This window comes from Macaca fascicularis, chromosome 3, assembly GCF_037993035.2.
Source record: "Macaca fascicularis isolate 582-1 chromosome 3, T2T-MFA8v1.1".
NCBI classification, from domain to species: Eukaryota; Metazoa; Chordata; class Mammalia; order Primates; family Cercopithecidae; genus Macaca; species Macaca fascicularis.
The window spans coordinates 90,302,328-90,315,226 of NC_088377.1; the positions used below are offsets into that span (position 1 = coordinate 90,302,328).

A 12,899-nucleotide genomic window follows, 5' to 3' on the forward strand; every position below is an offset into this window, starting at 1 on the left:
CTCACATTTTCATGCCCTACATTCACTTAAGTACAATTTAGATACAGCTGAGGGTAGCAATACCACTAGCTTCTCCAGACATTTAAAAAATCTTGCTCACTGGCCGGGCACGATGGCTAACGCCTATAATCCCAGCACTTTGGGAGGCCAAAGCGGGCGGATCACGAGGTCAGGAAATCAAGACTATCCTCGCTAACATGAAGAAACCCCGTCTCTACTAAAAATACAAAAAATTAGCCGGGCGCGGTGGCGGGCGCCTGTAGTCCCAGCTACTCGGGAGGCTGAGGCAGGAGAATGGCGTGAACCCGGGAGGTGGAGCTTGCAGTGAGCCGAGATCATGCCACTGCACTCCAGCCTGGGCGACAGAGCAAGACTCCGTCTCAAAAAAATAAATAAATAAAAAATCTTGTTCACTGTCAGCACATTGGAAGTATGATTTAACACTGTTGATGATTATTGATGTTACCCCAAGGACTAGATTAGTACCTGGCATGTTGTAGGCACTGACTATGTATTTGCTGACTTAATAAAGCTCTCAATCACAGCTAGAATTATTACCTTATTTCACATTCCACAAATGACAACTCCTTAAAATTAGCATTTGAAGGTTTCACAAGTGACTTGCAACTCTCTAACAAATAATGAAGACGTGGGAAACATACTGAGTTGCGTGCAGAAAAATCTGCTGTGTCAGTAAACACAAAAGAGAATTTCACATGGGAGAAGATAAATACTTTCTTCTTTTGGTAGGTCAAATCTTTTATATTTTTGTCTTCTTAACTTGAAATCTGACTTACCTGCTTTTTTCCAAAAAATTTAAGCAATATTTTGTGTTCCTTAGATTTCACTCAAATTTTCAGCGATGACTGCTGTTATTGTAACTATAACCTACAGAATTAGTGATTTCCAAACTTTTTTCTATTAATCCGAATTCACTGAATTAAAATATTAAATGCTATGAAGGGAAGCATTAAAATTTTTTACTATCATATTTCATCAATTATAAGACAAATATTCTATATAATAACATGTCTGAATCTGGGATGCAGCTTATAATTGATGACATCTTAGCATTGTTTTGTGGCTTAATTGGCAAACATTTTTTCTTCTAAGTGATATATAAAAGACTGGTATGTCTCACAAGCAATGCTGTCTTAGGATAGTATTAGAAGTTCTAGTTCAAATTTTCAATTTCAAAGCAACAATTTCCCTGTCCTCCCAGCCACTCTCCCAACATAAATATATAACTGAAATGTTTGATTAGAAAAACTATCCAAACACAGTTCAATTTTATATAAAATATTTAATTTTTAAAACACAGGCTATTCATGTCACATAAATATCTTCAATTGTAGGTTAGCTGCTTATGGTCAGCAGAATTATCAAGTGTGACTATTAAGAATAACTTAGATACTGTCACTTATAGGAAAGTCTAAAGCTCTAAGACTCACCATATTAAAATTTCAGATACTTGAATACTGTTGCTATTTTGCTAATTTCAAAATATTTCTTCATTTCCTGCAATGTAGTTTATAAGTTGTTAGTAATCAATATTCAAATAAAAGCAAAATATTTTTTCTTCCATTCATTTCTTTCTCCCAACAATAAAGAGTCCATCAAAAAATAAAATGGTCAACTGATATCAACTGTTTTATAGTAGTAAAATGGTAAATTATCCTCTTTAAAATAATTTTACTGTTATCAAACTACAGGGCTTCCCACATACTGTTTTGAAATGAAGGTTCGTAAGTTAGAGGGCACAGGGTTAACTGGCTTTAGAACTGGAGCAATATACATTCTGTAACAGTTGTTCCAATTTAAGATTCCAATTAAAAAAAATAAGTTACCAGAACAGTTAATGAACAAAATGATTAATTGGCACAACTCTAACTTCCAGTCAATTTTTCCATTTAGTGATAATGGAAACACTGGTTATTTACCTTTGGTTCCTTTCTAGAATAATAATTGTGTGTATATGTGTGAGAGTGTGCACACAGTGAGACTTAACACCATTACAGTTTAAATAAGGACTACTCCATTCTTTGATGCTCTTCATAAAAACAAAAAAAAATGTTGAAATGAACTAAAGTTGTTCCTCTAAGTCTGGCAGAAGTCATAATCAACTATATAGAAGGTGACAGGAAGGAAGATAAAAGTTCTCTCTCATTGCCTTTTCTTTTTGCTTCAATAAACTCAATCTAGGCAATGTTTCTAGTTAACAAGTGAATAGAATTGACTTTCTTAAAATGGCAATTGCATAACTTAAAATATGGTATTTGCCACCCCTCCCCCACGAACTTTAACACACTTATGCAAGTTCTGTTATTAACTCTTGCTTCTATACTATGACCCTCCAATTATCCATGGCAAATGGAAACAGGGATAATATGGCAGCCTGAAAGAAAATGGTACTCTAAAATTCTCCTGGAGCTATTACTTTCAACCATTTAAATGACAAAACTTTTTAGAACTTATCAAACAAAAGGTACGGATTGCAGTTCTGCTCCCTTTCTTTGCTCTCACTCCCCTATCAAGAGAAGGTAGTAGTGAAAGGTAACACAGCCCAAAGACAGGCAGAAAAGGAGAAGGTGTGACAGGCAGAGGGAATGGACCTAACCGGAACTGAACAGGCAGCCCCTGAAAACTTGAGAGCTTCCTGCCTTTTTAATGCATTGATTCCCTTTAAAAGATAAATGGGGGTAAAAGTTAACTATTGTTTTTCAGACCTTAAGCTTACCTGTTAAGGCACTTACTTTCCCTCCCCAGCCCACCCATAATTTTCATATAAAACCCACTATTTCATTTAAATGCATTTTGCTAGGCTATGATAATCTGCAAAACAAAACAAAAATAACGTTGACCATTTTTTTCTTATAAAACTGTTGCATCAAGAGAAAGGTTGTGTTTTATTTTCTGAAATGAGCACAAAGTACACCTTTCACAATAACACTGAAAGCAGGTGCAAAGACTGACAGTGACCTTTGACTAAAGGTAGCTTTGTAAAAAGAAAAATACCAAATAAATCAGTGCCCTTTCTGATTGTTGTAAAACTGGAGGTGGGGAGGGGCTGTTTGTTACATAAAAGTTGGTCCAAACTTACAAAAAAAGCACAAATGTGCATAGTTCAGAAGATCTGCAAGAGGGCCATAAAAGGCTTATGTCCCTAAAATTAGCATCCACTTAAAACTGCAAGAATACAAAATAAAATTGTTAACTAGAATTTGTGAAGATGTACAATTGATAGATCTAGTTTTTAGAACAGCATGAATTTAAGCAAAGGTTTTTTTTTTTTTTGTCTTTTTAAACTATTGTATGCAAGACCCTTCTCCACATAAAAATAAAGCTGTTGTTGAATTATTATTATTCAAGTCTCTTGGATTGCTGCCTTAAATTGCAGCTAGAAAAGTCTTTCCAGATAAAAATGATGTGCCTGAGGAAAAACAGATGCTCAGTATGGTAACCCTCTGCCTCTGCCTCTGCCAGTTGATGTGCTAATATGTCCCCTGTATCCTTGTGAATATCCAGGTCCTTGGGCAGGAGAAGTCCAGGTCTGTCCATGCATGAGGCTGGGGCCACTCGGGTTTTCCTGTAAGTTACCACCATAGTTATAGTTGTGCATCTTTGCTGGCAAAGGATGAGTACTCTCTGGCCCTGTGGAAGGGTCACTGCTGTTTGCCAGGACTGCAATCGGACCATGGCTATATTCAAATCTATGGTCCTTGTCTCCACTAAACAACATTGGACCAGTATTGAGGTAAATGTCTCCAAAACCAGCTACTGAACTGGGAAACGACTCAGAAAAGGCAGAAGGCTGAGGTGGACCACTAGAATGAGATGAAGCAGTACTGTAGTTATCCAAAGACTGAATATCTGAATTTCCAATGAAACTACGTCGTTCTAGTGGTGGAGCAGAACTGCTTCCTAGACCATCATTGCTAACATAAGGAGCAGAAGAGAAAGAAGACGATCCAAAGTTGTCCTTGTAGTCTGAAGTGGACACGTAAGTGTCTCCTGCTTGATAATCAATCCCACCTTCTCTTTTGGGGTCATCCTGGGGCTGATGCTGAGCAAGCAGCTGTAACAGGGCTGCCTTCACTCCGGCATGAGGGTCAGTTAATGAAGAACTGGTGGTGGGTACATGCTGGTTTTCTGTCCGATAATCTAGATCTTCCTCAGTGACTGGTGGTGGTTCAGGAGGCTCAGGAGGTCGTTGGTCAGGAGGCAGAATTCGAGGCCGGTCTGGTTCCGGTGTTAGCTCCAAGATCCTCATATCTTGATGCTGGATGAGGTCATCTTGTCCTAAGTGAAACAGAGCAAAAACAAGGTCAAAAGTTACCATGGAAAACTAAATATTCAAAATAGTGTTTCCTGTAGGTAGTCCTAAAGATGATTAGAAGTTCCATCTCTGGCAAAATGTTAAATGAAAAAAGCAAAAAGTTTACCAGTACTATGGTAACTGGTAAATTTTATTGTATGTGACTTCTCTTTAAAAAAATTTTTTTTGTGTGACATGGTCTCACTGTCACCCAGACTGGAGTGCAGTGGAGTGATCACAGCTCACTGCAGCCTTGACCTCCCGGGCTCAAGTGATCCACTCACCTCAGCCTTCCAAGTAGCTGGAACCACAGGCATGTGCCACCATGTCCAGTTAATTAAAAAAGTGTTTTTAGAGACAGGGTCTCACTATGTTGCCCAGATAGGTACTGAATTCCTGGGTTCAGGCAATCTTCCCACTTCAGCTTCTCAAAGTGCTGGGATTACAGGTGTGAGCCACTGCACCCAGCTATAATTGGCTGGGTGCATAATTCACTTATACTTCATTGCTTAAGGAACAAAAGCTACTGTATACATAAATTATGCCTTAGTCAAGTATCCTTTTGTATTTGGAGTTAAATATTATTTCTTAACCATAGGTTTACCTTAGAAATTTCTTTACCATTCATAATGAGTTCTATCTCACATAGATAATTTGTTAAAGAATCCATTCCTGGAAGTAAACAGACTAAAAAACGAACCTATTGCCAGTAACCTGAGATTTTTCAGGACAGCTTTTAGCAATGTCACTGAACTATACACATTATAAATAGTCAGCAACACTGAGTAGACAATTTAATGCAGCCGTGTTCGTGGTCTGGTATTTGCACACTTACCCGACACCGGAGTGCTAGGTTCTGGAGGTGGCCTGAGTTGTAATGATGCTTCATGTCCCGATCCATTTTCCCTCTCTTCTAGTAGCACATCTTTCTGCTTTGACTGCTGAGCCTTTATTAACTGAGTCAACAGAACTGCAAATGCACTCTGCACAGCCGCCTGGGCAGCATCAGTCTCCACTTTAGGCTGGATGGTCTGAGAAGGCTGAATTCCTCCCAACGGTTTCGAAGACTCCTGTTGTGGTGTTGATGGATCTGTCTGTTTTTCACCTGTTGCCAAAATTCCAGCAGGAAGGTTTATTTTATTTAGCTGCTGTTGAGTCTCAGAGTTTACCTTAATGTTCAACACTTGGACAAAATCAGCCATATTAACACTTGTTTTAGATTGTAGTAGGTTTAGAAGAATTGCCAATTCACTGTGGTTTAAGTGCTGTCCAGGGCCTGTTTTTACTAAAGACAAAATTATATTAATTAGAACTGCCATAATTCACAGCTCCTCCCACCCCCACACCAAAATGGCTCTGTATTACCATATGAAAATGTATATTTGAGGGAGAGTATTTAAGAAATATTGTAAAAAGAGAACCTCAAGTCTAGTTAAATATCATGTACATTTAAAATGTACCTGTACATAAAAAGAACTGCAGTCAATGTTGAATAACTTATCTTTAGGGGTAAATACTTCAAAAGGAAAATCAAGACCACTACTAAAAACTCATGTTATGGATTTAACCAGGAAACAGCACATTGTGAATGGGAAATGAATAATGATAATGATAACAGCTAAGGGAGTGTCACATACCTTCAAAACATTTAATATCCTTTATTCCTTACAAAAACCTTATAAGGCAGACTATTATTAACCTCCTTTTACTGAGAAGAAACTGACACCGAAAGAGACCGAGCAACTTGCCCAAGGTCAAATATTCTGTAAGTGGCAGAGGTGAGATCTGAATCCAGATATTCTGATTCCAGAATCTGAGCTCCTAACTACACCATACTTTCTCTAAAATAAAGTTTATTATGCAAAATCTAAGGTTATCTTTGCACTATATTGAAACTATGACGTTTTGCAGATTCTGATAAAATGCCTGTGTTTCTATTCAAATTACCTTTTTTTTTTGTAAGCAACTTTGGATAAGTTAGGAATGCCTACAGAAACATGTTTATTATTAATATATGCATATGATAGTATTAACTCATCACCAGTAATAGCGATTCAGTTGTTTTTCCAACTTTCAGTTTAGACTTGGGATAATTTACACAGGTCCTCCCTCAAGCAAGCTTATCTTAATCATACATAATGACAAGACTCAAATGCATATAATACCATATATGGTAACTATAAGACTGCAATGGTAAGAAATTCCCATAATCACAGCTGACAGATTGATAGAAGAGCAACTCTAAGATGATGAAAAACTGATGTTTAATGCTTTTATATTCTCTTTATATATTTTGAGATACTTCTGCAAGTTATTCTTATGACCCGTGAGCATGCTTGTATGCTACATATCAAAAGTCATTTTTCCTTATTTTCATTTCCCTATTAGCACAGGTAGTCTCTCCATGTGAATTCAGGGATGTGGTCTTTAATTGAGGTGCCTCTTTTGCTGAAGGGGCGTTTCTTATTTCAGCACACTTACTGATGACGGAGAAGAAAATGACTCAGAGGATTCATCTTTTTTTCAAAAAAACAGAATTCTCACTGGTTTTTTTTTTGAGACGGAGTCTTGCTCTGTTGCCCAGGCTGGAGTGCAGTGGCGTGATATGTAACCTCTGCTTCCCAGGTTCAAGCAATTCTCCTGCCTCAGCCCCTGCTAGTAGCTGGGATTACAGGCGTGTGCCATCATGCCTGGCTAATTGTTTTATTTTTAGTATAGACAGGGTTTCACCATGTTAGCCAGACTGGTCTTGAACTCCTGACCTCAGGTGATCCACCCACCTCAGCCTCCCAAAGTGCTGGGATTGCAGGCATAAGCCACCATGCCCAGCCTGGAATTCTCACTTCTTAATCAGAATACTGATTTTTTTCTTTCCTCTTTTGATTTTTTTAGACAGGGTCTCACTTTATCATCCAGGCCAGAGTGCCAGTGGTGCAATCTCAGCTCACTGCAGCCTCGACCTCCTAGGCTCAAGCAATCTTCCTGCTTCAGTCCCCCAAGTAACTGGGAATATAGGCCCGGCCAATTTTTGTATTTTTTGTAGAGACGGGGTTTTGCCACATTACCTAGGCTGGTCTCGAAATCCTGAACATAAGCTACCAGTCCGCCCCAGCCTCCCAAAGTGCTGGGATTACAGGCATGAGCCACCGCACCCAGCTATTTATAGATAACTTGAAGTCAGGATTCCAGACCAGCCTGGCCAACGTGGCAAAACCTCATCTCTACTAAAAATACAAAAATTAGCCGAGTGTGATGGCACATGCCTGTAATCCCAGATACTCTGGAGGCTGAGGAAGGAGAATCACTTGAACCTGGGAGGTGGAGATTGCAGGGAGCTGAGATTGTGTCACTGTACTCCAGCCTGGGCAACAGAGACTCTGTCTAAAAAAAAAAAAAAAAAAAAATTAAAGCTAAAAAAGGAAAATAAAAAATAAAACTCTCCAACATTAAAACAGGGTTGTAAAGTAAGTTAGAGCAAATTAACAACAAAACGAGCCCAGAAGGGGCAATTCATTTTTTACCAGCTATAATGAGTAAACTAACAACCCTCTGTTGTACTAGGTTTAGTAGAGTTTAAGACATCAGTTCCATGAAGAGGACCACAAGTAAAGACCTGAGAGTCTTGCTAAATATGACAACTGTTGCCTGGGAAAACTGATCACCATCCAAAATTTCTGTTATTGCCATTTCACATCCTTTTGTTAGCAGGACAAATATTTTAATGTATAAGGGGAATTCACTATTTCAAGAAATAATACTTTTGAACAACAAATAATTGCTTTTGGTATTCATAGAATGAGTACTTTAAGTATGCAGTCGAACCAAGGTCAAGTAGAAGCTTGTAGACTACATCGGCAAGCATTAATGGTTATCTTTCTAAAGCTTTCTCAGTTAATCTATATTTATCTTCAACCACCAAAAGTTCAGTCTGATCCACACATCTGTTTTAATCAACTAACTGATCAATCAACATATACTCATCTCTTAAGAAGTGCTAGTCTATTTTTTCATGTTTAATAAGCCACCACCTACACACACACACACACACACACACACACACACACACCTCTCTATTTGATATCAGTCTCTGTTTTCATACAACTGAAACTAAAGATGAGTGCTTCTGGATGCTTTAGGCAAAATGAGGGAGTGGAGGTCCTTTTAAAAAAGTTGTTAAATGATTTTAACACTCTTGGCAACATTAAATAGGCAGACTTTGCATCAAAAAACTTACTCTATGACAGAGGAAGAAATTTAAGTTTCCCTAAAATAACTAGATATAAGATACCCTTTTTTTTTTTTTTTTTTTGGAGACCGTCTCGCTGTCACCCAGGCTGGAGTGCAGTGGCACAATCTTGGCTCACTGCAACATCTGCCTCCTGGGTTCAAGCAATTCTCATGCCTGAGCCTCCTGAGTAGCTGGGATTACAGGCATGTGCCACCATGTCCAGCTAATTTTTTTTTTTTTTTTTTGTATTTTCAGTAGAGACAGAATTTCAGGAAGTTGTCTGGGCTGGTCTCGAACTCATGGACTCAAGTGGTCTGCCCATCATGGCCTCCCAAAGAGTTGAGATTACAGATGTGAGCCACCATGCCTGGCCTTCCCTTCTCATATTTTATTTTGGGCAAAATATCAGATTCACATACATAAATATATAAATATATTGAGATGGAGTCTCGCTCCTATCGTGCAGGCTGGAGTACAGTGGCGCAATCTCGGCTCACTGCAACCTCTACCTCCCAGGTTCAAGCGATTCTTCTTCCTCAGCATCCGAGTAGCTGGGATTACAGGTGTGTGCTACCATGCCCGGCTAATTTTTGAACTTTTAGTAGAGACGGGGTTTTGCCATGTTGGCCAGGCTGGTCTCAAACTCCTGATCTCAGGTGATCCATCCGCCTCGGCCTCCCAAAGTGCTAGGATTATAGGCATGAGCCAACATGCCTGGCCCCAATCTTTAAGATTCTTTAATATAACCAGAGAAATGATAACATTAGGAGTGACATGGGGTCACTATGGTATGAAAGAGCTCTCATTATGATTTTTAGCTCTCTTCTTATACCTTTCTTCCTACTCCTTAAGCATCTGTAGACACTGAATGCGGAGCCTCACTGAGAGCAGTGTCAGTAAAAGACTTACTGACTCCTGCACCTTTAAGAGCAAAAAGGAAATACAGAAATCCGAGGACTTGCCAGTCAGGTAATTTGATGCTTCTTTGTAAGTTACCTTAAGATTACTTAAAATTGTGGTGCCAATAGCAAGGAAACTTCTATACTGGCACAAAGAAATGTCTAGTTCAGCGAATAAATGTTAATTTTCATCATTAGCCACAAGATGCTTTAACACTAGAGCAGTATGATCAGCATTAACTGCAAAACAATGTGAAGAAAACCAACCCATGGAAGCATTACTGACCAGGTGCCACATTTGAGTTGCCCTGAGATTTCAGCTGTGAAGATGGCAGCACACCCTGGGGTGTGTTGGTTCTGCTGTCATCCAAGCCCAGAGACAAGTCCTTCCTAGGGGCTTTAATTGTGGAAACATCATCGGTCATGCCCATCTGCTTCTGTCTTCTTCGCTTTTTACTCCATAACTCATGACAATCTTGCCATAAAGGAAGACTGAAAAAAAAAAAAAAGGAATTAAATTGTAAATGGCATTTCTTAACAAAAAATGCTAGTTACTATGTAGCACCAAAGTTATGCCCCCACCCCAAATAGTTCTTGAAGATTTCATAGAATGGCTCTGTAAAACTCCTCCAATAAAAATCATCCTTATTGTCCCACTTACTTCAGGGCTTGCTTTGTTTTTACAGGTAAACTATTTTTCTTTGGCTTTTGAATAATCAATAAATAATCATTTATCAAAATTATGAATGAAGAATATATATTCATAAAAATAGGCTACTATGCCAGGCATGCCTGTAATCCCAGCACTTTGGGAGGCCAACACAGGTGGATCATCTGAGGTCAGGAGTTTGAGACCAGCCTGGCCAACATGGCAAAACCCTGTCTCTACTAAAAATACAAAAATTAGCCAGGCATGGTGGCAGGCACCTGTAAATCCCAGCTACTCAGGAGTATGAGGCAAGAGAATTGCTTGAACCCAGAAGATGGAGGTTGCAGTGAGCCGAGATTGTGCCACTGCGCTCCAGCCTGAGCAACAAGACTGAAACTCTGTCTCAAAAAAAAAAAAAAAAAAAAAAAAAAAAAAAAAAAAAAAAGCCTACTATCACTGTTGGTGCAACCTTTCAAAGTCAGTTCTTATGATAGTACATCATACACTGAATAAGACATGAAAAAGAAGGCAGAAAAAATATTCCACTTCCAGCCAGGCACAGAGGCTCACGCCTATAATCCCAGCGCTTAGGGAGGCCAAAACAGGAGGATTGCTTGAGCCCAGGAGTTCAAGACCAGCCTGGGCAACATGGCAAAACCTTGTCTTTGCCAAAAATACAAAAATTAGTTGGGCATGGTGTTGTGCACCTGCAGTCCCAGCTACTTGGGAGGCTGAGGTGGGAGGATAGCTTGAGCCCGGGTGGTGGAGGTTGCAGTGAGCTGAGATCATGTAACTGCACTCCAGCCTAGGCGACAGAGCCAGGCCTTGTCACACAAAACAGAAAAATATGCCATTTGCAGAAACTAGATATGGGATAAAAAAAATAGTAAAGGGCCAGGCACAGTGGCTCATGCCTGTAATCCCGGCACTTTGGGAGGCCAAGGTGGGTGGATCACTTGAGCTCAGGAGTTCACCAGCCTGGGCAACATGGTGAAACCCTGTCTCTACAAAAAAATTAGCCAGGCATGGTGGCACATGTCTGTAGTCCCAGCTACCTGGGATGCTGAGGTGGGAGGATGGCTTCAGTGTGGGAGGCAGAGGCTGCAGAGAGCCAAGATCATGCCACTGCACTCTGGCCTGGGTGACAGAGCCAGACCCCATCTCAAAAAAAAAAGAAAGAAAAAGAAAAAAAAAAAAAAAGGAAGGCTAGAACATAACATTTGTGAAGAACTTTACAGTAAAATCTTACTTTTTACTAACTTGCTTGTCTAGCCAAATGCTCTAGAATTAAACTGATGCTACAGACAAGTTTTCAAAATAGGTAATCCAGGCATAGAGTGGCTCATCATTTATCAACAGAGTTGTGAATAACAACTACCAAAACTGCCCACAATTCCTAGTCAATTCTATCTTAAAATAACTTCATACAACTGATAACACGAGAGAATAACTTTTGCTTAAAGATACAAATATTTGATTTATAAATGCTTTCTTCTTAACCTAATAAAGTATTTAATGGAATGTTACTGTTGTATCTATTTTAAAGATGAGAAACTTGACGCTTAGAAAGGTGAATAAACTTGCCCAGAATATCTACAAATTCCCTTAAGCAACCCCACCTAGTGATATATACCTATAGTCCTCAACCTGGATCTGTTTACCTCTAGGAGGTACATGAAGACTCTCCAAGGAGGTACACCTGGAATTTTTTTTAAAGGAATTTCCATATCCATGTCTGCTTTCCTAAGATTGAGCTTTGAGGATGGCCTGCCTGTCTAAGCAAGTTCTTCTTTCACATCTACTCTTTCACAATTACTCATGTTATAAAATAAAGGCAGATGCAATAATATGGCTGAATCTTAGCAATATAATATTAGTTTAAAAAGTCATTCCCAAAATATTACAAACAGCCTGATGTGCTTTTATAAAATTAACAACTAAAATTTTAAAATATAACCTTTTATGAGTACATATAGATGGCAACAAAAAGTATATACAAAAGAAAACAGGGATGATGGTTACCTCAGGTGGAGGAAGGCAAGGGGATAGGTTGGTGGGGGTAGGGATAATATGAGTAAAGTATGTTATTTACAGGGTTCTAGCTTTTGTCTGGTAGGTTCATGGCTGCTTATTAACATTATTTAAAATAACTAAAGTAACTAAAATAAATAAAAGAGAGCCATGCATGGACCAATGATGAGTGACACAAGGATTATGATTAAACCAAGTCTATGCACCTGAGGTCCAAAAACAAAACAAAGGCATACCTCTCAGCCATCTTACTATGATGCATTGCCTCAGCGTGTAAAAACCTCCTGGAGTAACAAACAAAGGGACAATTTGAAATATCGATATTGGGAAGCTTTCAGGCATCATAAACCCGCCAAAGAATTTCCTTTCTAAGTGTGTGTATGATATGATGTGGGCCTCAGTCTCTGTTGGAATATCTTAAATTCAGATATACTGTAGTACTGCAGAGTGGGGTAACTGGAGTGATTCCACCTTTCCATCCTGAAGCTCAGGGAATGCATTGCTCTTGAAGGACAGCCCCATGAGAGCAAAGCAAAGTAATCCATCAAAAAGAGCTTTTGTTCCCTCCCACAATTTAAAAGTAAGAGATTCTTTTCTTTCCTTTTTTTTTAGATGGAGTCTTGCTCTCTTGCTCTGTCACTCAGGCTGGAGTGCAGTGGTGCTATCCCGACTCACTGCAACCTACGCCTCCGAGGTTCAAGCAATTCTGCTGCCTCAGGCTCCCTAGTAGCTGGAATTACAGGCACACGCCACCATGCCTGGCTAATTTTTGCATTT

At 39.2% G+C, this 12,899-nt stretch overlaps 1 protein-coding gene across 5 annotated transcripts in view; it reads right to left on the bottom strand.

Moving 5' to 3' along the window:
• Nucleotides 1–1,288: 1,288 nt before the first annotated feature.
• Nucleotides 1,289–12,899, bottom strand: part of CDK13 (cyclin dependent kinase 13) — a 137,445-nt gene continuing 125,834 nt past the window's right edge. For 2 of the 5 annotated variants that reach the window (XR_012432523.1, XM_005549747.3), the window contains 3 exons: nt 9,729–9,934; nt 5,151–5,420; nt 1,289–4,299 (listed from right to left, as the gene is read on the bottom strand). Coding sequence is in view for 3 of the 5 variants with exons in the window: in XM_005549747.3 (XP_005549804.1) it covers nt 3,449–4,299; nt 5,151–5,420; nt 9,729–9,934 (1,327 nt within the window). In the remaining 2 variants the exon portion in view is untranslated. Of the gene's footprint in view, nt 4,300–5,150; nt 5,601–9,728; nt 9,935–10,136; nt 12,407–12,899 lie in introns of those variants that run through there. The other 3 variants (XM_005549746.4, XR_012432524.1, XM_065542087.2) reach the window with 3 other exon arrangements.